At 35.7% G+C, this 25,859-nt stretch overlaps 2 protein-coding genes and 1 pseudogene across 2 annotated transcripts; all 3 read right to left on the bottom strand.

Annotated features, from left to right (window-relative positions):
• Window positions 1-2,555: 2,555 nt before the first annotated feature.
• On the bottom strand, window positions 2,556-4,723 carry LOC136066527 (hexose carrier protein HEX6-like). Its single transcript, XM_065770937.1, has 2 exons — window positions 4,376-4,723; window positions 2,556-3,873 (listed from the first exon to the last, which is right to left on the bottom strand). The coding sequence occupies exons 1-2, from the start codon at window positions 4,682-4,684 to the stop codon at window positions 2,800-2,802; spliced, it is 1,383 nt and encodes a 460-aa protein (XP_065627009.1). The 5' UTR covers window positions 4,685-4,723; the 3' UTR covers window positions 2,556-2,799.
• Window positions 4,724-5,222: 499 nt separating this feature from the next.
• LOC112015496 (hexose carrier protein HEX6) lies at window positions 5,223-9,578 on the bottom strand. The gene is made up of 4 exons (XM_065771026.1): window positions 9,389-9,578; window positions 7,259-7,581; window positions 5,790-6,756; window positions 5,223-5,263 (listed from the first exon to the last, which is right to left on the bottom strand). Exons 1-4 carry the CDS (start codon window positions 9,516-9,518, stop codon window positions 5,223-5,225), a joined length of 1,461 nt encoding a protein of 486 aa, XP_065627098.1. The 5' UTR covers window positions 9,519-9,578.
• A 2,568-nt stretch (window positions 9,579-12,146) lies between these two features.
• On the bottom strand, window positions 12,147-12,318 carry LOC112015503 (U4 spliceosomal RNA; annotated as a pseudogene).
• Window positions 12,319-25,859: the final 13,541 nt, after the last annotated feature.

Genomic DNA, 25,859 nt, shown 5'->3' with positions numbered 1-25,859 from the left:
ACATGTACCCCATTTAAGATAGGAAATTGTAAGTTTAAAAAAGGTAAAGGGAAAAACAAAGTGAACATGAGATAAATGGAAAAAGAACATGCTATTATGTCTACACTATCATATAAATCACTAACCCAAGTTGAAGCTTAATCCTATTTATAGAGTAGATGACATAATAACCACTATTTGCTAGGACTGAAAAAAAAAAAAAAAACCCATTGCTTAAAGCTTTTTAAGTTCCAAAAGTAGTGTTTCCCCAATAGCTCAACACTATTATTACATCCCATAACCTGTTAATCAGCTACTATTACAATAGTCGTTTCTAGGTAAACTTCATCTCCAAATACTAAATGGGCCTTTAAGAGGAGAAACACCTCATATTCTCATCATTCAAATGGTTATTTGCAAATAGAAGTTGAACCCAATGCAAGATCTTTATCCAACCTATTAAAACTATCCATAAAATTCAACTTGGACATTTCATCAAGCATGTGGAGTTCACTTTAAAGAACAAATAAATAATACCAAGAAATTAAATTATCTTCTCAGCTAATGGCACAACAAAAGAGAGGCCTCCCCAAGAATTAATATTTCCTTATACTTCATTGCTTTGTTAAATCTGTCTTAAAAAAAAAAAAAAATCTAACAAAACCTACAAAATAATCTACAATTTCAACCTTATAGTGCATAATATCACTAATCTAGAAAAATAAACATGCATATTAGAAAAAAACTCAATGTCAAAAAGATTCTTAATTAAACCCAAAATAGGACTCTGCCCTCATTCATATAAACAACAAATAAAACAATAATAAAACGATGAGTTAGTCTCTATTTGCAACAACCTGAAAATGATTTAATGTGATATGAAACTCAGCCAATAGTGCTTTTGCAGTTCTCATGATCTCGCTGGGGTGTATCTGAACGGGTTCAAAGCAATATTTGTTTCTTGTGTAAGCACCCACAATTCGAACTCTTTTGTATGCCTTTACCGCACCTCACTACATTGTTGCAAAATATCTAAAAAAACTCAATGTCAAAAAGATTCTTAATTAAACCCAAAATAGGACTCTGCCCTCATTCATATAAACAACAAATAAAACAATAATAAAACGATGAGTTAGTCTCTATTTGCAACAACCTGAAAATGATTTAATGTGATATGAAACTCAGCCAATAGTGCTTTTGCAGTTCTCATGATCTCGCTGGGGTGTATCTGAACGGGTTCAAAGCAATATTTGTTTCTTGTGTAAGCACCCACAATTCGAACTCTTTTGTATGCCTTTACCGCACCTCACTACATTGTTGCAAAATATCTTAACTCACTATCAATAAAAGGGTAGACATTGGGCAGCTCAAAATCGTTGGATTGGTTTCATTGGATTGGTGGGTATACTGTCAATGGGGTGATTTTTTGCATCTTTAGGTTTTTAGTTTAGGTTTTTCATAGTAAAATGGTTAATCATCACCTCACCAAACCTAATAAAAACAACAAGTGTTAAAAACTTGATTGTGCACATCACATTGCAGATTGCACAACTATCTGATGCCATGATGAAAACAAAAGGCAAAGTTCAAGCATTTGACCAAAAAACAAAAGGCTATCTCAATTCAATTAATAAAACAAAAGGAATTTTGAAAGATTGAGGCGTAGAAAAAGGGGAAAAAAAAAAAAACAGAGGAGTGGTATAAATAAGAAGCAGAAGTGTGGATGATCCAGCAAGTTGAAATAAAGAAGAAGTGGTGGATGGTCCGAAAAGCTGAAATTTGGGCCATGGTGGTTGTCCAACAATTCAACGAGGAGGGGCAAACAATATGCAAGAGGGCTAATGATATTATAAGGGGGCAAATATAATTTTATTGAACCAAATTGTTAAATTATATATATACACATACACTTTTTTCCCCCTAAATTTCAAGGGGAGGGAAGCATGGCCCCAAGGCCAAAAAATGGCTCTATCCTTGATTATGAGGAATACTACTTGTAATTGAATAACTATTGTCTATTTCTATGATCTGTTTGGTGATAGTACATGAATAGAACTATAAATTTGTATTTCATAGTTTGATACAACATGATTTGATGATATAATAATGGAATCATATTCCTTTGAATTTCTAAATTTATTTTTATAATTATTTACACTCTTGTTAGGTTTCTCTAAACATTCAATTATTTGAATATTCAATAATTGTAAAATTAATTAATATCTTTGTACTTTGTTCATATCAATTTCTCCACACACACACAAATATATAAATTGACAACATCTCTGATAAATATTAAACTCTAATTGCTAATGGGGTTACTTGCTTGAATGAAATATTTATATATATATATATATATATAACTTTTTATTTTCAAAAAATACATGTTTCATAGCAAAAGTTAATACATATTTGAAATTAAATTAACACATTAGAAAAAAAATGGTTTGTAACTTGTTTGTCTTTTTAATTAAATTTCATATCATGGTATAAATTGATTGCACTTATACTATACTTATAATCAACATTAATGATGGGTTTTGAGATTTTTTTTTTTGGGACTATTACTTGGCTTATTTGATAATAAATAACCATTCCTTAATCCTAGTTAAAGGACTAGTAACAAAAATACAACTAAATAACTGAACTGAATGATAATTTCAAAGGAATAGCAATTCTATTGATTGTGATTCTATTCCAGCTTACTAAACATGGTCTTAGTGTTGTATCATACATTTAGAATTGAATCCCACCATCACCCTATTTTGTATTTTTGGACCATGAAGGAGAAGAAAGAACAGAGGACTTGCAAATCATGCATCATGGTCCTTCTATCTTACTCTCTCCACTCACTTCCCCCACCATTCTCTTCCAAAACCAGTGCTTCCTCCAAACTTTTTCCATCTGTTCAATTGGCATATTCTTAGTCTCCGGCAAAAACAAGTATACAAACACAGTCATCACCACCACCCATCCCCCAAAAAAGAAGAAAATCCCAGCCTTGAAGTGGCATAGCATAGCAAGAAAAGTTTGAGCAACTATGAAAGTGAAAAGAAAGCTCACTGCCACTGTAATACTTTGCCCAGCTGACCGAATCTCCAAGGGAAATATCTCACTTGGAACCAACCATCCCAATGGACCCCATGACCATCCAAACCCAGCAACATACACACATATCAAAACCAGAACCAAATATGCAGACCTTTTGTCTAGCCCACCATGGTCACCTAGTTGAGCTGCCATTATTGCACCAATAAGAACTTGTGAGATAAACATTTGAATTCCTCCTACTGTAAACAAAGCTCTTCGACCAAATTTATCCACTACAAGCATGGATATGAAGGTTGAGACAGTACCAACAATCCCAGTCATGACTGCAGATAAAAGTGATGCACTTTCACCTAAACCTATTGTCCTAAAGAGTATTGGGGCATAGAATGCAATGACATTGATCCCTGTCACTTGTTGGAAGAAGGGTATTGCTATAGCCATTACAAGTTGTGGTCTATATTTTCTTTGTACAATTTTCTTAAGTGGGTGTTCAATGGTTTTGGACATGGAACTAGCTCTGATGAGATCATCTAATTCTGCTTGCACATCATTGGTACCTCGGACACGTTGTAGCATTAGTTTGGCCTTTTGGTGGTCATTGTTGCGTTGGATTAGGCTATTGGGTGTTTCAGGAAGGAAAATTGCACCTAGAGTTAGACTTAAGGCAGGGACAGCGGCCATTCCTAGAGAGATTCGCCAGCCCCATCCACCTTTGATCTTTTGTGTACCAAAGTTGATGAGGTTAGCCGATAAAGCACCAATTCCAACGCTGAATTGAAAGCCATTGTTGAATGCTCCTCTATATTTTGCTGGAGCCATTTCAGAGAGATATAGTGGGACTGCCTGCAAAGACAAGTACTATTGTTGTAAAATAGAATATCCTATTCAAAGATCTTCTATCTTTAGAAGTATGAAAAGGCAATAGTGTATGGTGGGAGAAAAAATTAATTATAGTGAAATTTTTGGTCATTTACCTTTATAAAGTATCAAAATAGAATACCTTCTAGTGAGATAGAGAGTGTTTAAAACAAAATTAAGTTTGGCTAATCAATAAAATTTTCTGTTTATAAAGAAAGTAAACATCGTATATGGAATTGAAAGTAATTTATTTTGTATCTCAAAAAAGAAAAAGAAAAAGAGCAAGTAATTTATTTTGAGTATGAAGGGTGAATGGGAGAGCATGTATTGTCATAAAATTCTACCATTATAAGTGAAAGTGGGTGAGCACCATAATAACGGATGGAGTCTGTATATCCAATCTTCTATATATATGCATGCACAAACACTAAATATTCTTAATTGTAAATATTGTAATAATATAAATGCAATTTTCTTAATATGCTACCTGGTTTGCAAAGCCAACCCCAACTCCAAGCAAGACACGACCAAGTATAAGCATGGTGACATTGAAAGCTGCACCGCCTATGGCTGCACCTGCAAGGAATGCAGCTCCTCCTACAAGGATTGATGGCATGCGTCCAAAGGCTCCTGTGACTGAGGAGGCGAAGAAGGACGCTACGAGGCCGGCCACGTAGAGTGAAGACGTGAAGGAAGTTAACAATTGGCTATCAAACATGCAGTAATTGCTAATCTTGGTGTCTTCTTTCATCTTAGTGAGCACTTCCGGGAAGAATTTCTTCAGAAATGAATCCATAGAAGTAACTCCACCTTCATAGTTATACAATGGTTGAACATAATAAATAAGAATGATAATAATCTCAATAATTTTTTTATGTTATAATCCAGATCCAGTGAATGGATGATCAACTCAAGCAAGCACTTTTTTTCGATATTTTCTGGATCGATTATGAAATTTAGGTTATCAATTGATATAAAGTGTAGGCCTGCCCAATCATTGAAATGTTAATTTATGTGTCTATTTATTTTTCTGCACAATAGCGGTGTTGTAGGGTATACATGTGTAAGTGAAATTTCACATTGAATAATGATGAGAAAAATAAGTACTTAATATAATATAATTAAGTACATACCCATTTGGTTTAGGCATTTTGGGTTAAAATGTGTTTCTATATGTTATATTAATTAGTCAAGGAAGCTCCCCAAAGTGTTTTTCCCTTCAACAAGTGGTATTAGAACTCATGATAGTGTGGGGCAAAGGTGGCAAGGTTATCAAGATTCCTTTTGCAGTTGGAGTAAGAACGAGGCATGTGTACTTGAAGCCCTTTTGCAAATTAGCAGGAAGAGCGGGGACGATATATTACACCAAGCAAGCCTATAAAGCATACACAAATGATCTTGGAAAAAGCCCAACAAAGGAGTATTATTGCCAATGGTGCTAGACAATGGTGAAGTGAGAGGTTTCCATGGCGGATAAAAGATGTGTGGGGTTGATACGTGGAGGCCCATGGATAATGCACTAGTGAAGAAAAATGCCCATTAGGTAAGGGAAAGCGAGTAGGACTACTGAAGAGACTCAAGAGAGGATAAAAGACATGCGGGGTTGACACTTGAAGGCCCATGAATGATGCACTAGTGAAGAAAAAGGCTCATTAGGCAAGGGAGAGTGAGTAGGATTTATTCATGTCCCATAGAGAGGTCTTAAAGCCCACAGAGAGGCAGAGACTCACATCTTTGCTTATTTAAGGTATGATACCCCAATTTTGAAGTATTTTGTTATCAATTCATAGCATATTACTACGACTACTAGTAGAAAATTTTTGAGAAGGTCAAGGGGCAATTACCCCCCTTAGTAGTAATACATTAGTACTACTACCCCACACACACACACACACACACACATATATATATATATATATAAACAAACACAGTCATCACCACCACCCATCCCCCAAAAAAGAAGAAAATCCCAGCCTTGAAGTGGCATAGCATAGCAAGAAAAGTTTGAGCAACTATGAAAGTGAAAAGAAAGCTCACTGCCACTGTAATACTTTGCCCAGCTGACCGAATCTCCAAGGGAAATATCTCACTTGGAACCAACCATCCCAATGGACCCCATGACCATCCAAACCCAGCAACATACACACATATCAAAACCAGAACCAAATATGCAGACCTTTTGTCTAGCCCACCATGGTCACCTAGTTGAGCTGCCATTATTGCACCAATAAGAACTTGTGAGATAAACATTTGAATTCCTCCTACTGTAAACAAAGCTCTTCGACCAAATTTATCCACTACAAGCATGGATATGAAGGTTGAGACAGTACCAACAATCCCAGTCATGACTGCAGATAAAAGTGATGCACTTTCACCTAAACCTATTGTCCTAAAGAGTATTGGGGCATAGAATGCAATGACATTGATCCCTGTCACTTGTTGGAAGAAGGGTATTGCTATAGCCATTACAAGTTGTGGTCTATATTTTCTTTGTACAATTTTCTTAAATGGGTGTTCAATGGTTTTGGACATGGAACTAGCTCTGATGAGATCATCTAATTCTGCTTGCACATCATTGGTACCTCGGACACGTTGTAGCATTAGTTTGGCCTTTTGGTGGTCATTGTTGCGTTGGATTAGGCTATTGGGTGTTTCAGGAAGGAAAATTGCACCTAGAGTTAGACTTAAGGCAGGGACAGCGGCCATTCCTAGAGAGATTCGCCAGCCCCATCCACCTTTGATCTTTTGTGTACCAAAGTTGATGAGGTTAGCCGATAAAGCACCAATTCCAACGCTGAATTGAAAGCCATTGTTGAATGCTCCTCTATATTTTGCTGGAGCCATTTCAGAGAGATATAGTGGGACTGCCTGCAAAGACAAGTACTATTGTTGTAAAATAGAATATCCTATTCAAAGATCTTCTATCTTTAGAAGTATGAAAAGGCAATAGTGTATGGTGGGAGAAAAAATTAATTATAGTGAAATTTTTGGTCATTTACCTTTATAAAGTATCAAAATAGAATACCTTCTAGTGAGATAGAGAGTGTTTAAAACAAAATTAAGTTTGGCTAATCAATAAAATTTTCTGTTTATAAAGAAAGTAAACATCGTATATGGAATTGAAAGTAATTTATTTTGTATCTCAAAAAAGAAAAAGAAAAAGAGCAAGTAATTTATTTTGAGTATGAAGGGTGAATGGGAGAGCATGTATTGTCATAAAATTCTACCATTATAAGTGAAAGTGGGTGAGCACCATAATAACGGATGGAGTCTGTATATCCAATCTTCTATATATATGCATGCACAAACACTAAATATTCTTAATTGTAAATATTGTAATAATATAAATGCAATTTTCTTAATATGCTACCTGGTTTGCAAAGCCAACCCCAACTCCAAGCAAGACACGACCAAGTATAAGCATGGTGACATTGAAAGCTGCACCGCCTATGGCTGCACCTGCAAGGAATGCAGCTCCTCCTACAAGGATTGATGGCATGCGTCCAAAGGCTCCTGTGACTGAGGAGGCGAAGAAGGACGCTACGAGGCCGGCCACGTAGAGTGAAGACGTGAAGGAAGTTAACAATTGGCTATCAAACATGCAGTAATTGCTAATCTTGGTGTCTTCTTTCATCTTAGTGAGCACTTCCGGGAAGAATTTCTTCAGAAATGAATCCATAGAAGTAACTCCACCTTCATAGTTATACAATGGTTGAACATAATAAATAAGAATGATAATAATCTCAATAATTTTTTTATGTTATAATCCAGATCCAGTGAATGGATGATCAACTCAAGCAAGCACTTTTTTTCGATATTTTCTGGATCGATTATGAAATTTAGGTTATCAATTGATATAAAGTGTAGGCCTGCCCAATCATTGAAATGTTAATTTATGTGTCTATTTATTTTTCTGCACAATAGCGGTGTTGTAGGGTATACATGTGTAAGTGAAATTTCACATTGAATAATGATGAGAAAAATAAGTACTTAATATAATATAATTAAGTACATACCCATTTGGTTTAGGCATTTTGGGTTAAAATGTGTTTCTATATGTTATATTAATTAGTCAAGGAAGCTCCCCAAAGTGTTTTTCCCTTCAACAAGTGGTATTAGAACTCATGATAGTGTGGGGCAAAGGTGGCAAGGTTATCAAGATTCCTTTTGCAGTTGGAGTAAGAACGAGGCATGTGTACTTGAAGCCCTTTTGCAAATTAGCAGGAAGAGCGGGGACGATATATTACACCAAGCAAGCCTATAAAGCATACACAAATGATCTTGGAAAAAGCCCAACAAAGGAGTATTATTGCCAATGGTGCTAGACAATGGTGAAGTGAGAGGTTTCCATGGCGGATAAAAGATGTGTGGGGTTGATACGTGGAGGCCCATGGATAATGCACTAGTGAAGAAAAAGGCCCATTAGGTAAGGGAAAGCGAGTAGGACTACTGAAGAGACTCAAGAGAGGATAAAAGACATGCGGGGTTGACACTTGAAGGCCCATGAATGATGCACTAGTGAAGAAAAAGGCTCATTAGGCAAGGGAGAGTGAGTAGGATTTATTCATGTCCCATAGAGAGGTCTTAAAGCCCACAGAGAGGCAGAGACTCACATCTTTGCTTATTTAAGGTATGATACCCCAATTTTGAAGTATTTTGTTATCAATTCATAGCATATTACTACGACTACTAGTAGAAAATTTTTGAGAAGGTCAAGGGGCAATTACCCCCCTTAGTAGTAATACATTAGTACTACTACCCCACACACACACACACACACATATATATATATATATATCCACATCTAGTGATTTAATTGATGCATGCAATTACTTGTATTCACTACCTATTAAAAGTAAAGAAAACTAATCACATGAAAATAATTAAATATTATTGGAAATACAATTAAAGGGACATGAAAGGGAGTGAAAATGTGGAGTCACATGCATCTAAAATTAAAATCAAATAATGTTTTATTTTCTTAAGTGGATGGATCCAACTATCCAAGTCGCAATTTTTTATTCTCCTTTGGGTTTATTTATTTATTTATTTATTTTTATAGATGAATACAGTTTTGCTAAACTAAAAAGTTAAAAAGTGCAAAACAACAAAAATAGACCCAAGGCAAACAAACGTGTAGGTACAAACAAACAGATATTTTAGAGTTACTAACATTATAATAATGTTCTCTCAGACGGAAAAAAGAAAAGAAAAGAAAAAAAAAGCATTATAATAAGGGTATAGTAGTATAATATTGTTCATATGGCCAATATGTGATATCAGAAAACGGAAAACAAACAATCATCCAAGCTGATCCAAATATAACAGCTTCAATTTCATAGCTAGCATAGCAAAGATATGACAATAACATTGCTGAAAAGAAATCTATATAGGCCTAAAGCTAGCATAGCATGAACTGGTTGAGCATGTCAATGGATTAATGGCTAACCATGCTAAGAAGAAAGCTGACATGATAAACTATATATATTGTAAGACGTACCTGAAATTCCAATATCATAGCCGAAGATAACACCTCCCATGGCAGCCATCATACAAGATAGGATCACAAAAAGGGTCATTCTTCCATTGTAGCTCCTTCCTTCGCTTGTTATCGCTAGGCCTGTCGCCATGGCCTCTTTTTTTCCAAGCTCACTCACTGTTATCACTCACGACAAAGATTGAGAGAGTTCAATGTTCACTACAAGAAAAACGAGCTATTGCGGCGGGTGCAAAAACTGCCGCTATATGTCACCTATTGCGGCGCGTTTTTGGCCCGCCGCTGTACATGAGATCTATTGCGGCGTTCTATATGCCCGCCGCAATAGTTCTAGTATTTTGCGGCGTACTACAGCGGCGGGCCAAAGACCCGCTGCAATAGACATGTTTTAGCGGCGTTAAGTTTAGATATAGCGGCGGGTCAATGACCCGCCGCAATATGTACTCCTTTTTGCGGCGGGTTAGACCGCTGCAATAGACCTTTAAATTTCCCACTATTTTTTTCGCCTTCCCACTTGAAGATCAAATGGTAAATTACATCCGTTTGGCATGAAAATTGGCATGCATGTTAAGAACATATAGAAAATGTGATCCAACGGTTGGATTTTCAAAATATGAATTCCACAATAAATTATTAGTTGGTGTAACATTTTTTAGAGTTACATCAAGTGTAAATTGAACCCAACCCTATATTTATTAATTCAATGTAAATTTTGACAAATTTTTCGTTAGATTACATTAACTTCATATATTTTTCATGCTTGCAAAATTTAAACGTGATCAAAGATTAATAGTCATGTCATCAATCAATTGTTTAAATTCAAGTTTTTGTAGTTTAAAATAATGCATAAAAGATGAGTTTAAAGATCAAATTGTAAATTACATCGGATTGGCATGAAAATTTGCATGCATGTTAAGAACATATAGAAAATGTAATCCAATGGTTGGATTTTCAAAATATGAATTTGATAATAAGTTATTGGGTGGTGTAACATTTTTTAGAGTTACATCAAGTGTAATATGAACCCAGCCTTATATTTCTTAATTTGATGTGAATTTTGATAAATCTACCGTTAGATTACATTATCTTCATATATTTTTCATGCTTACAAAATTTCATGGTGATCTAAGATTAATAGCTATGTCATCAATCAATTGTTTACATTCAAGTTTTTGTAGTTTAAAATAACACATAAAAGATGAGTTTAAAGATCAAATGGTAAATTACATCCGATTGGCATGAAAATTTGCATGCATGTTAAGAACATATAGAAACTGTAATCCAACGGTTGGATTTTCAAAATATGAATTTGATAATAAGTTATTGGGTNAGCATCTAAGTACTGTACCTAGCTAAGTTTTGCCTTAAAAATAAATATAAAAGATAGATAAAACTTTTGGCTGAAATGTAAACTTGGAGTTGCAGCTAAAATATTTCCAAGAATTGGTGATTGCAATTTGCTATTGTACTAATTTGATTGGACTAATACCTCAAACTTACTCACTCAAACTTAAGGTACAATTAAGCTTAAGGATGCCTTGAGTTTGGAAAGAAACTGTAACCCTGTAGGAAACTAAGCTACAACAGATCAAATGTAGAATGAACTAGGCTTGACGTAAAATGTAACGACAAATGGTAGTCAAAGGTGACGACATTGACCGCCAAAGGAGAGCGACATTGTTTGTCGAAAGATATTGGCCAAGGATAATAAGTGTAGTGGGAGCTAGAAGACATCGATCGTTCTAAGTCAATAATCAAATTCATTATTGGTTAATTAGGGAGGCGCCACCTTAAGGGCTAGAGTGGTCCCAGGACCACCCTTACCTGGAATTTTTTTTTTTTTTTTATATATAATAATTAAAATTTTTTTATTTGTCTACCCTTCAAAAAAAAAAAAAAATTGGGAACACTCATAGTTTTTTTTTTTTTTTATGCCAATAAAATTAAATTTTGCTCTATAATTTGTTCTAAATTTAGTGGATGAATGATTACTTGGTTGTGTACATTGAAAGAGATGTAGCTTGTAGCATTAATAATAAGACTATCATGCATTGATTTCAAAATATGAAAACTCGTAGAAGACAATTGTAAACTTCATGTGTTTGTGTGTTTTTTTATTATTGTTGTTGTCAATATATGAATTTCTCTTTTTATTAGTTTGTATAATTTATACTTTTTAAAGAACACCCTGAGAAAAATTTCTAGAGCCGCCACTGTGGTTAATGGTGTATTATCGTGACTAGATGATTTGATTATTAACATGGCTTGGTGGTGTTGATGTGTTAGATTTTGATGATGTGTTTGTGATGTGGCATATTTTGATGATGTGTTGGTTGATGTGGCATGCTAGAATGGTAGAAATGTGCTATTATGCTGATGTTATAAGGTTATGTGACAAGTTATGATATGTGGATGACTAAGCTGAAAAGAAGAGGATTCTCAAAGCCTTAACTTTGATATCATGTTTAAATTTGAGAGAGAGAGAGAGAGAGAGAGAGAGAGTTGGCATGTAACAATCATGTTTATGTCGGGTTCAGATATATGCTCATCTATTGAATTGGATCCAAAACAACATACGGATGAGGACAGGAAGGGCGCCCAAAAATAATACAACCCAAAGTCTTAACCAAACCAAACCCATATCCATAATTTTTTTTTTAAATATTAATAAAAAAAAAACTGATTTTACAATAGTTGCAATTTACTTTTTTCCAGTTTTTTTTTTTTTTTTTTTGGTCTAGTAAAATATATTGGAGTATTGGACTAGCTAATTGTAAGGTTTTACCCTGGAGGGAGTCATTCCAGAAATTCTCAAAAGCCTAAGTTGAACCCAGGCCCAAGAGGGGTTTGGAAATAGTTTTCAACCGGCAATAGATATGCCTAGGTTACAAGTTGCAACCTTGCTAGCTGCGTAATTGCCCCAGCTCAAAGATTTTTTTTATTTAATTTTATTGATAATTCAATAGTTATAAAAGACTCTTGATTATTTTTAATACGGAATTTCCAACTTTCTTTTATCTAATGGTGGGTTTTCTAATTTCCATTTAATTTTATTATATGTTTACATCTATGTGAGCTTTCGTCTCAATTGGAAAATGATTTTTACGTACATTTAAAAAAAAAAAAATCTCCGAATTATGATTTAAGGCAAATAGTCTTGTAAACCAATTGATATTTCTTGATGTTTCTAACAAACACTTCAAATCCCCTTAGATCAATTGACATCTCTTTCAAAAAAAGAAAATGGTAAAGGCTGGAGAGTAAATGTTGTTTAGAAAACAGTAATTGATTATAAAGATAGTAGGGAACAGTTAGAAGGCTGAACACATGAAAACTACAGTTTATTAGTTAGCTTAAATTAAATTTTTGTTAATAACATAATAATAGACACAGTTGCTTAACAATCCACTTCCTCTAATTTTTCTATGCTTAGATGGGTATGAACTTATGGTACTATCTACTTTATCCCATCAAAAATATTAATTACTTATCATCTAAAGAAGGCAATTAGCAAGTGCTATCTCAAATCCAAATACTTGGGACTCAAACCGATAGACTCAACTTGAAGATGCATACTGCTATACAGTTCCTTGATTTGTCAACTATCGGGAATATCCTCACCTTCTCACAACTTTGCAATTAGCCAACATAACAGAAGCTAAAATTGCAAGAAATGAGAGAGCGAAAATGGAAATTCTCATGGGAACATAGTACTTATGATATAAAACAAAGTACACATATCATGGTGCTTCCTTGTTTCTATCTTCATTCACTTCCCCAACAATTCTCCTCCAAAACCAACGCTCCCTCCACACTTTACTCATCTGTTCAATGGGCATATTCTTAGTCTCCGGCAACAAGTACACAAATGCAGTCATCACCATCACCCATCCCCAAAAAAGAAGAAAATACCAGACTTGAAATGGCAAAGCATGGTAAGAAAAGTTTGAGCACTGATAAAAGCATGGTAGCTTGGCCTTTTCGTGGTCTTTGCTGTTCTGGATTAGGCTGTTGGGTGTCTCTGGGAGGAATACAGCACCTAGTGTAAGGATTGAAGCTGGGCTGCAGCCATGGCTAGGGAGATTCGCCAGCCCCAACCGCCTTTAATCTTCTCAGTCCCAAAGTTTATAAGGTTTGCTAATAGTATACCCAAGCCAACACAGAGGTCAAAGCCAATGTTAATTGCTCCTTTGTAGTTTGGAGGTGCCTTTTCTGAGAGATAAAAGGGTACAGACTGCACATAAAAAGTCTATTTTAGAACAAAATTTGGACAATTATCAAATTCAAAGATATTCCAATAATTATACAAGAATGATTATGAAAAAAAAAAAAAAAAAAACGAGAATAAAATATTTTGTCATGGAGAAAGACTTTAAATGGTTTGTGATTATTAACCGTAAAAATCATAAGAACCTATTATTTGACCGTAAGGATTTTTGTGATTATAAATAAATAAATAAAATTGACAGGAAGAATGAACATGAAGAATGACTTTAAATGGTTTTTAAAACAATTTGTAAGAGTTGTAAAACAGAATAACTTTTAAAGTCTTTAACTAGGATAATAAATTTGATGAAATAATTGTTTTATCTTACATTCATATTAATCTCTCTAAATGGAAGTTACGTGTAAAATCATATGTCTTGCTAGTCTTCTTTTTTAATTTTTTTTTAGAAGACTCTTGCTTTGGGAAAAACATATTAACTACTCAAGATCAAACACAAAGATTTTCTTAAACAAATTAATAGAGTCTCTAGCTCTACCAATTTAAATTAATTTCATGGAGTCTCTAACTCTACTAATTTAAACAAATCAATGGAATACTTGATTCCACAAATTAAACAAACTAGTCGATAACCCGTGTGATGCACAAGATAGTTTAACAAAATTAAATTGTGGTGCATCAATAGAGCAAAATGGTAGAAGAATTAAGAATGTTTGTTGAAAGCTTCCTCTAATATAAAAATGCTAGATGTCAAAGGGTATTAATTTTCACTAAGTTTGTGGTTCGAGGAGCCTGAAATAACTTAGTTTCTATTTAATATTTCAATAGATTGGGAAACACCAGGTACATAGTCGGAATGAATTGAAAAAGGAAGCAAAACAGAACTGTTCTTATTAATAGTAATACCTCTTTAGGTTGCTTACATTCCAAGGATGGAATACGGTTTTTTCATCTAGATCTTCCAAGTAATACGCACCTATTCCTGCCACCGATGCGATACGATATGATCCCTCCCAATTAGGCCCTAATATTCCCCAAGTTGGGTTCTTGGTAGTTCCCAAGACTTTTCTCAATACCAAATCTCCTGGGGCTAACGGTTTCAGCTTGACATTTGCGTCATATCCTTGCTTGAGCTTGTGTTGGTAATAGGCCAGTTGGACTATTGCATTCTCTCGTCGTTCGTCTATCAAATCTAGACTCTTTTTTAACAGTTCATCATTGCCATCCGAGGTGAATGCACTAGTTTTTTGTGTGGGAAAACCCATTTCGAGAGGAGTTACAGTCTCAGCCCCGTACATCATTGAAAATGGAGTCTCTCCTGTTGACCTTTGAGGCGTTGTTCAATATGTCCAAAGGACATGTGGCAGTTCCTCCACCCATTTTCCATTTGCATCATCTAACCTCTTTTTAAGTCCAATCACTATGACCTTGTTGATAGCCTCGGTCTGCCCATTTCCCTATGGATAGGCCAGAGTGGAATATCTATTCTTTATCCCCAGATCGGAACAGTACTTCCTAAAAGCCTTGCTATTAAATTGAAGACCATTGTCCGAGATGAGAGTATGAGGAACCTCGAATCGAGTAACGATATTCTTCCAGATAAACCTCGTGACATCTACATCTCTGATATTAGCCAAAGGCTCAGTTTCGACCCATTTGGTGAAATAGTCTGTGCCGACCAGCAAATATTTTTTATTTCCTATCGCTTTAGGAAAAGGACTTACAATATCCAAGCTCCATTGAGCAAAGGGCCAAGGACTAGAAAGAGGAATAAGAACTTCCCCAGGCTAATGGATGTTTGGTGCGAACCTCTGACACTGATCACATTTCTTAACATACTCCTGTGCTTCCTTTTGCATGCCCGGCCACCAGTATCCCTAAGTAACTGCTCGGTGAGATAAAGATCTTCCTCCTATGTAACTTTCACAGATCCCTTCATGTAGTTCTTCTAGAAGTAACTCTGATGCTTCGGGATGTACATAAAGCAGATATGACCTAGAAAAAGAACGTTTGTACAATTTTTTATCCTCGAACAGCCAAAACCGAGGAGCTTTTCTTTGTATCTTTTCAGCTTCTGATTTATCTTCAAGCAGTATATCCCTTTCAAAGAATAATAGTATAGGATCCATCCAATTAGGTGCCAACTTAATTTGATGGACCTGAAGCAAGTCCCTTGTTATTAGGGTAGGTGTGTTTATGTTTTCAGCCATTATCACTCGGGGTAAGTCTTGTGCCGAGGAGGTGGCAAGAGTAGCCAAGGAGTCTACATGGGCATTTCCACTTCTGGGGACATGGGATAAGTCAAAAATTTTGAAATTTACTTGCATACGCCTAACATGACCCAAGTACTCCTGCATTCTTGTGTCTCGGGCTTCCAATTTCCCTCTAACCTGGCCCACGACCAGTCTTGAATCCGAGAACATCTCCACTATTTTTCCACCCAGTTTTTGGACCATCGCCATTCCCATTAATAATGCTTCATATTTTGCCTTGTTATTGGTAGTTGAGAATCCCAACCTTCAAGACTTCTCGATAATGACCCTTTCAGGAGATACCAAAACCAAACCCACTCCTGACCTCCCTTGGTTTGCTGCCCCATCCACGTACACTTTCTAGGGTGAGGAATGTTGTGCGGAGATTAGGCCAACCGATTTTTCATCCATGCCATATTGACTCGCTTCTATTTCCTCAGGGCCTTCAGCAAATTCGGCCACTAGGTCGACGAGAATCTGACCCTTCACAGAGGTACGAGGCATATACTTAATATCAAAAGCTCCTAAAATTGTGCCCCACTTGGCAATCCTGCTAGTGTAGTCTGCACTCTGAAGTACTGATTTAAGCGGATACTAAGTTAGGACAACCACAGTGTGTACCTGAAAATAATGGGGAAGTTTCTTTGGAGTGTGCACCACTGCCAAAATGGCTTTCTCTAACGGCAAATAACGCACTTCGACCTCGTGAAGCAACTTGCTCACGTAATAAACTGGCCGTTGTATGCCACTATCTACTCGTATCAGGACAAAACTTGTCACATAAATGACTATCACCAAGTAGGAAAAAAGGACCTCATCCACCTTAGGACTAGACATAATGGGTGGCTGAGATAGATACTCTTTAAGCTGTTGAAATGCCAGGGCACACTCTTTAGTCCATTCAAATCCTTTCCATTTATGTAGCAAAAGGAAAAAAATGTCTGCACCTATCTATTGACCTGGCTATGAATATATTCAGAGCAGCAGTCATCCCAATCAGTTTTTGGACCTCCTTGGGATTCTGAGGTGGTTGTAAGCTATTTATGGCTTTAATCTGATTCGGGTTTACCTCAATTCCTCAGTGAGTAACCATGTAGCCCAAAAACTTCCCTAAGCCTACCCTAAATGAACATTTGGATGCGTTTAGTTGCAGCTTATGCTTCCTCAAGATTTCAAAAATACTTGTGAGGTCTGTCACATGCTCGGACACTACCTTACTCTTCACAACCATATCATCAATATAGACCTCGATGCTCCTGCCCAACTGTGGCTCAAACAATTTCGTCATCATTCGTTGATAAATAGACCCCTCATTCTTTAAGCCAAAGGGCATTACTTTGTAGTGATAGTTTCCAATGGGAATGAGAAAAGATGTCTTTTCCTAATCGTCCAATGCCAGTGGGATTTGATGATAGCCCTGAAAGGCATCTAGGAAGCTCATCTGAGGATGGCCCACTGTCCCATCCACCAATTGATCTATACGAGGTATAAGGAAAGGATCTTTTGGGCAAACTTTATTAAGATTTGTAAAGTCTACACATACACGCCACTTTTCATTTTTCTTTTTCACCACAATCGTATTGGCCAACCACTGGGGATAAAACACTTCCTTGATAGCCCCTACCTGTTTGAGCTTTGTTACCTCATCTCTGATAGCCTCAGCATGTATTCTAGATGGACACCGATGTAGCTGTTTCTTTGGAGTAATAGAGGTGTTAACATTCAAATGATGGCAAATGAAGTTTGGATCTACCCCTGGGGCTTCGTAAGTATCCCATGCAAACACATCAACATTCCTTCTAAGGAATTCAACCAATTGCTCATTTTCCAACAGAAGCAACTGAGCCCCAACCTAAAAGAACTTCTCCGGATCACCCCAAACACTCACCTTTTTCAAATTCTCACATTTTGCTTCGTCTACAGGTTTGCTGAAGAGAGGCGCTAAAGTCTTTGATTGCTATAAACCATTCTTGGCGGTGGCTGAAGTTTCCATCTCAGGCCGATGTTGAATAGCCGTTATCAAGCACTGCCTGGCCATAGATTAGCTTCCCAATATTTCTAACACCTGGCCTCCTGATGGATATTTCACCTTTTGATGAAGATTGGAAGAGACAGCTCCCAAGGTATGCAGCTAGGGCCTGCCCAAAATAGCCGTATCCACCACAATGAAGTCCACCTTTACTACATCCAAGCTAGTTTGGACGGGTAATTTAATCAGACCCATCGGAATGACCGATCTACCTTCAAAGCTCATAAAAGGGGAGTTGTAGGTTGTTAAATCCTAGGGTTTCAAATTTAGCCCCCTATAAAGGTCAGGGTACATAACCTCGGCTGCGTTTCCCTCGTCAACCATCACTCTTCTCACATCATACCTTCCAATCCTAAGTGTAACCACCAAAGCATCATTGTGCGGTTGCATGGTTCCCAACTTATCTTCATCTGAAAAGCCCAACACCAATAGGGTGCCCATCTTGACCCTCTTTGACACTAAACTGGAGCCCTCATCCAGGCAATGAGATACAGACATTACCCTAAAGGGATAAGACCCGCTTCTCCTCGGGGCAGCAAATATGACGTTTATAGTGCCTAGAAAGGGTCTCAAAGAAGCATCTCCCCGAAATGTAAAACCTGCCTGGCTTCCTCAGCCTCTAGAATGATGTAGAAGCTGAGTAAATTTCCCTTCTCAGACCAATTGATCCAAATGGTCTTACAAATTTCTGCAATCCTCAGTAGTATATCCATGACCCTGATGATACTGGCAGTAAAGGTTTTGATTACGTTTCATAGGATCCCTTGCCATCTTATTGGGCCACTTGAAGAATGACTCGTTTTTTTATCTTCTCTAGAACCTGTTGTACTGGTTCTTGGAACACGGCATTAACCACCTGGGTGTTGGTAGATCCTGACTGCTCCCCAAAATCCTTCCGAGGTCGATTATTATTGTACTTGTCTGACCTAAAGTCCCCCATTTCCTGAGGAATTAGTTTGGCCTTTCCCTTACCCTGTATTTGGTCCTCTTCTACCCTTCTGTACTTGTCAATCCGATCCATAAGCTGACGCACATTGGTAACAGGCTTGCCGGTCAGAGATTTCCTCAGATCATGCTCGGCTGGGAGGCCAGCTTTAAAAGTACTAATAGCCACATCATCATAGTTTTCGTCTATTTCGTTGAACATTTCCTAATATCTATCAGAATAGGCTTTCAAGGTCTCTCCCTCCTGTATGGACGTGGATAACAAGGATCCCAAGGGCTGAGGAACCCTGCGGCAGGTGATAAAGCGGGCACCGAAGGCCCTAGTAAGCTTCTCAAAAGAGTCAATGGAGTTCACTCTTAAGTCTTTGAACCATCTCATTGCCACCAGACCCAGGCTAGATGGAAAGACCTTACACATCAAAGCCTTGTCCTTAGAATGAACAGCCATCTTTTGACTAAAATGGCTAACATGCTCCACTGGATCTGTTCGACAGTTATAGATGGTGAACGTGGGTTGATGGAATCGCCGAGAAAGATTTGCATTCTCTATATTTCGCATAAAAGGTGACTTAGAAACTTGACTCAATGCCTTGTTCAGGGCATCGTTCCCCAGACCTTTGCGAGATGGGCTTTTATATCTACGTCTATGGTGGTACTCCTCATCATAGGAGAAAGATTTGCTGGGTGGGGTTCTGGACCTCTGTCTATCACTGGCATCATCTAATTCCTCAGAGGGTTGCTTGGAGTTAGAAGACAGACGTCTTCGCCACTCGTGATGCAATTCCCTTTTCAATTCGTCAATCTCATGTTGCATGTCCCTATTGTTCTTTGCATGGGAAATATGGCTTTTTCCTTGAGACCGACTTCTACCAGTGTGGGTTGTGTGCACACTTCCCTCACTATCTCTCCTCTATTCAAGGTTTACAAATGATTGTCATGTTGTGACCCCCTGGATTCTGCTTAAAGTGGAGTAACGTCCACTTGATGTGAGCCCGCTGTTGCTTGTTGCAATGCTACTTCTTCCATCCTAGACGTTGCACTTGTCTTTCCTTCCAAATAGATCAAATTCTTCCCACAGACGGCGCCAATTGTAAGGACTCAATTTGGGTTAAATCTAGAATAGGAATGAGTTTTTAGCTCAACAAGCCCAAACAATAAATTTGCAGAGAGTAGGTGAAAGAATTAGTTCTATTCTGTAGAAAATATCATAATAATTACTGAGTAAAGAATGCTTAACACAAGCGAAATGAGAAAAACTGTCCTCGGCATGGCCTCAGGAGTTTTTTGGATTCTATTTTCTTGATCAACAAGATTACCAAATGTTTCGCCCTTTCTCTCTCTAGTTTCTTCCCCCCCCCCCTTTTCTTCAGGTCACCTTTCCATGTTATATACCACGATCTTGACATCATCTTCACCGTACACGTGTAGGTTAGATTCTAGGAACTCTTTCCTATCCCATCCAACACCTCCCAGAACCTTCAACTAGTGGTCATAAGGCTGCTTGACTACTGTTTAAGCATCACCTCCACATTAATGCGATCAGAGAGTTAGCTGGGAAACATTTAATGTGGATGTAGCAGCTTTAGAAGATATTTGTTATCTCTCTTTGCTCCTCTCTTATCCCCTATCCGTTTCTCAGTTGTAATACAACCTTGCGGAATATCCGGGGTGGTAAGATAGCTGTATAGACTTCGGACCCTTGTTTCCGAGATGGACTTCCTCCTCGGACCCATTTTGGACTATTACATGCAACATCCATTTCTTTTTCTTATACTATTCCCACTATGTCCTTAGTTGGCCATCCTCGGACGGATTAACGTCCTCGGACTGGGTCATTGGGCCGTAGGCCCAACTCCTACAATCTTAACAATACCCTTTTAGATAACGGGCCCCACAATTATATATATATATATATATATAGATTTAATTGAGTTATGGACTCTACCAATTTAAATATTAGAGTCCTTGATTGTACAAATCAAATACATTAATGAAGTTCTTGACTTTACCAATTGAACAAATTAATGGAGTCAATGACCCTGCCAATTTAAATATTAGAGTCCTTGACTCTACAAGTCAAACAAATCAACAGAGTCCTTAACTCCACCAATTAAACAATTTAATAGAGTCCTTGACTCTACCAACTAAATAATTTGGAGTTCTTGACTCCACTAATTTAAAATAATATGATTCAATGGAGTCCTTGACTCTTTAAATTATTTTAAATAGAGCGGAGTTTCTAATTGCTTCAAATTAATTCAATAAAGTATTTAATTCTAACATGATTAATTGTTTTGGGTTCTTAATTCCTCAACCAAAATTGGAGTTTCTAATTCCCTAAGTAAAATGATCATAAAATTGATATGAGAAAATTTTCCAATTTCCAATCTCTAAAAATGTTCATAAAAATAAAATTGCTTCAAATGAGTTTTCCTTCCCTTAATTAATTTTGGGGACTTCAATCAAAATATCATTGCTTGATAAAATTCCTACAAAAAGCAAATGAAAGAAAGGGAAATTTTTTTGTACATTTAATTTCTCAAAAATGAGGTCTTTGGTTCGATTTCCATAAAAACATGGATCCTTGACTCATCCTTAAAATGAAAAGAAATTATATCACCCAAAAAAAAAAAAAATTAAGTCAATACTTAATTAAAGAGCAAGTATTTGACTTAAATGTCCGTCATTTAAAGTGGACAAAATCATATTTGAGAATTTTATATCCAAAACCTTAATTAAAGACCTACAAATTGGCTTGATCCCCACCAAAAGTACGTAGGCAACTTAAATACGTTATTAGGTGCAGCCACAAATAAATAATAAACACATATCCCCTTAAACACAAAAAATAAACTCGTGTACAAAAGGGATGTTGGAATCAAAGGGTCTTCTCTTGAAACAATGGATTGTAATTGAGAGATACATTATCTTAAATGAGTACTACATACATTAATAAAACCCATATGCCTAAACGTTTATTAGCGAAATTATGTTTGATAGATTTTACTCAATAACAATTTTTGTCCAATACTCAAACTCTAGATGCCAAAAGTTTTGTAATTCAACTAGTTGGCATCTTTTAGTATTTCTAACAAAGACATCCTGGGTTTAAATTCCCCCTACCCCAAGTAGTAAAAAAAAAAAAAAAACTCAAATTCTATCATTTTAAAATTAGTTCATTATTATTATTATATTTTTAAAGAGGCTCACTTCATTATGGCCCATTGGCATTGGCATCTTTGTTTTCATATTTGGACTAGTTTTAGAATTCAACTCTTAACATATTCAATTCAAAATAGACTTGATCACTTGAGGGATAGGTTTCCCCTATCATTGGGAGGGGAAACATTCTTCTATCATTGTTCTACCAAATCGATGCAACAATTTAGAGATTTGGGGATTTCTTAACTAATGTGCGTTTCACCACAACATAGTAGCCACTCTTGTTCATCCATGTGGAGCATGGAAGCCGCTACATTGTCACAATTTTCAAAGCTTGCAACCTCCTTGCCTTGGGCTATGAAGGTTAGAAGCTAAGGGCAGTTGAAGGGTTAGGTTTTCTGTAGCTAGATCGATGAAGGTTTCTCGGGCCTAACCTCTGAATCATATGTTCTCATAGATGATAGTTTGAGCTAGCAAGCCACGATTAAAGCTGAATTTCAAAATAGAAGCCTCATTGAACCTTTAAGTCACCTATCAAAATTTATTAATCTCACTAATTAGGCATCATATGCTATTTTTTTTTTTTATAAAAAAGAAAAAATTATAAAGGCTATTTCTATCATTATCATTGAATTTTGAATATCAACTATAAAAATCATATGAACCTATAATTTGACGGGAAGGATTTTACTGATAAAAGGAAAATAGAAAATAGAAAATTCCCTAGAAGGATGAACACGAAAATAGACTTTGAATTTTGAATGGGTTTTAAAAATAATATGTGAGAGTTGTAAAACAGAATAAATTTTAGGAAAATGTTAACGAATTCCCTTAGGAAATTGGTTAACAATTCATTTAAAGAAAGTTTTTATAGGAAAAGAAAAAAAATAATATTTTGACAGTTTTTTTCATTTATTATAAAAGTGGGGTCAAAACTTTCCTAAAATAGATTATTAACCATTACTCTAAGGGCACTCGTTAGCATGACCCTAACTTTTAATAGGATAATAAAATTTCTCAAATAATTATTTTATTCGACATTAATATTAATCTCTCTAAATGGAAGTTACGTGTCTAACATTGTATAAGGTTTTTTTTTTTTTTTTTTTTTTTTTTTTTACTATTGAAGAGTGGCTTTTTCCTTTACAGAAACCTATGTATGACCTTTGGATCCAACTGAAATACAAGTGACTTTCAAATGTCTGCTATAAATTGTATAAGATTAGGCCATACCAAAGGTGAATGCAAATGGAGAAAGACGACCACAGCAGATCAAAGGTCGGAAAAAGAGATGAAGGGCTTTGGACCTTGGATGATGGCAAAGTTGGTGAATATTAAAGAAAATCGAGTAGTGGATGTCATCTTTATAGCTTTTTTTTCAAATTTGATAAGTGTTGGTTGATCATATATTCTATTATAGTTGTATGATTAAACACTTTATTAATGTAAGAAAAACATGCAGAATAAAGGGAAAAAGTGCAAATTTCTAACAAATCTCCATAAATGATGGAGGATTGGAAGAGTATGAGTAATTATTAGGCACTCTAGAGTATAGTAACATTATGATTGTGAGATAATGAAGCACTACGTCACTGTACTTTAAAAGAATCTAATCTAATTTTCAATAAGAATAATGCCGACACTTCAAATGGGAATAAATAAATGTATTCTCAAAGTCAAATTGTTCCCCTAATAGACCTTGTAGAATGTCCATGTTTTTGTTGGAAACAAGTAGTTTAGAAATAAGATTTTATGACAATTCCTTGACCAATTGTATGTTATTCTAGCACCCGGCGCATCACCAATGAATGTCCCTGTCTAAGAGTAACTTTTTGGAGTCTGTTAATTGTCAAACTCATTCTCAAGGCCCTGCCCTATTTGTGCCTTAGTGGACTCTCTCAAAAAAAAAAAAAAAAAAAAAGGAGGAAGAAGAAGAAAAAGTAGTGCCTTAGTGACTATTTTAGGAGTCAATGCTTTAGCCATCATCATCATTTTATTGTTTTAGTAAATGCATCTACATTTCTTGATATTTAATTGATGGAATCGTGATTCTTTACCTATTAAAATTAAAGAAATTAATGACAATTACTTGGAAGTAGGAGTAAGAATTATGACCATAGACAAAGCTAGGTCTTTGAATTAAGAGGACCAAAGTATGTAAAAAGATCATTATAAAACTCTAAACAAGTATCCATATGGTATTAACTAGTCGCTAACTCGTGATGCACAGAATAATTAAATAAATATTAAAACTATTTAGTTTACTTGAAGGTACTATGACTTGAAAATGATAACAAAAAACTTATGCTACATAAATGGAATTCATGTATAGTTAAATTCATTACTATAAAAAGTGCTATTACATTTGCTTTGATAAGTATAAAAGACAAAAGAATTGCTGCACAGTTTAAACATATAACTGCTCCTAAAATTAAGTCAATGACATCTATCTAACCAATTGTGACTTCAAAAGTTTTTACATGTAGGCACTTTAAACAATCCTTTTTATATGAGATTACTGAAAAAGGTTCAAATCAATATTATTATATGCAAGGATACAGTGGTAATGATATAAAAGATGGACGAAAAACTTCTTCAAATTAGTTAATGAATATATGCTCAAAAAATAAAATCTAGAAGACATTATGTCCTTATACTGCAATAAGAAAAGTAAGATTATGATAATTGGTAAATGTCAAATGAATATGGTGGCATTGGAAATTAATTTATAGGTTGAAAGTTTCAACTCTCATATCTCCAAATAAGAGGCCATATTTAATTTGAAATTTGCAAAAGAAATTTTAGAGCAAACATTTTTTTCATAGGAATTTTAGAGCAAACCTTATTTTGGGTTCTTGCATCTATATGACCTAATTTTCAAAAATTTTATTTTCTACCCAACACGTAAGTTTGATTCCAGAGAAGAAAACATGTACTCCATTCAAGATAAAAAATTGTAAGTTTAAAAAAGGTAAGGGGAAAAACAAAGTGAACATGAGGTAAATGGAAAAAAGAACATGCCATTATGTCTACACTATCATATAAATCACTAACCCAAGTTGAAGCTTAATCCTTTTTATAGAGAAGACTACATATAATAACCACTATTTGCTAGGACTGAAAAAAAAAAACCCATTGCTTAAAGCTTTTTAAGTTCCAAAAGTAGTGTTTCCCAATAGCTTAACACTATTATTACATCCCATAACTCGTTAATCAGCTACTACCACAATAGTACTTCCTAGGCAAACTTCATCCTTACCTACTAAGTAGGCCTTAAAGAGGAGAAACACCTCATATTCTCATCATTCAAATGGTTATTTGCAAATAGAAGCTAAACCCAATGCAAGATCTTTATCCAACCTATTTAAACTATCCATAAAATTTGACTTACACATTTCATCAAGCATGTGGAGTTCACTTTAAAGAACAAATAAATAATACCAAGAAAATAAATTATCTTCTCAGCTAATGGCACAACAAGAGAGAGGCACTCCCCAAGAATTAATATTTCCTTATACTTCGTTGCTTTGTTGAATCTGCCTATGAAAAATAAAAATAAAAATAAAAATAAAAAATCTAACAAAACCTACAAAATAATCTACAATTTCAAACCTTATAGTGCATAATATCACTAATCCAGAAAAATAAACATGCATATTAGAATAAAACTCAATGTCAAAAAGATTCTTAAACCCAAAATAGGAACTTTGCCCTCATTCATATAAACAACAAATAAAACAATAATAAAACGAAGAGTTAGTCTCTATTTGCAACAACCTGAGAATGACTTAATGTGATATGAAACTCAACCAATAGTGCTTTTGTAGTTCTCATGATCTCGCTAGGGTGTACCTGAACGAG

Source organism: Quercus suber, unplaced genomic scaffold (genome assembly GCF_002906115.3).
Source record: "Quercus suber isolate HL8 unplaced genomic scaffold, Cork oak 2.0 scaffold_38, whole genome shotgun sequence".
Taxonomy (NCBI): Eukaryota; Viridiplantae; Streptophyta; class Magnoliopsida; order Fagales; family Fagaceae; genus Quercus; species Quercus suber.
The sequence above is the reverse complement of the archived record's forward strand: the minus strand, read 5'-3'. Positions and strand labels throughout refer to the sequence as shown.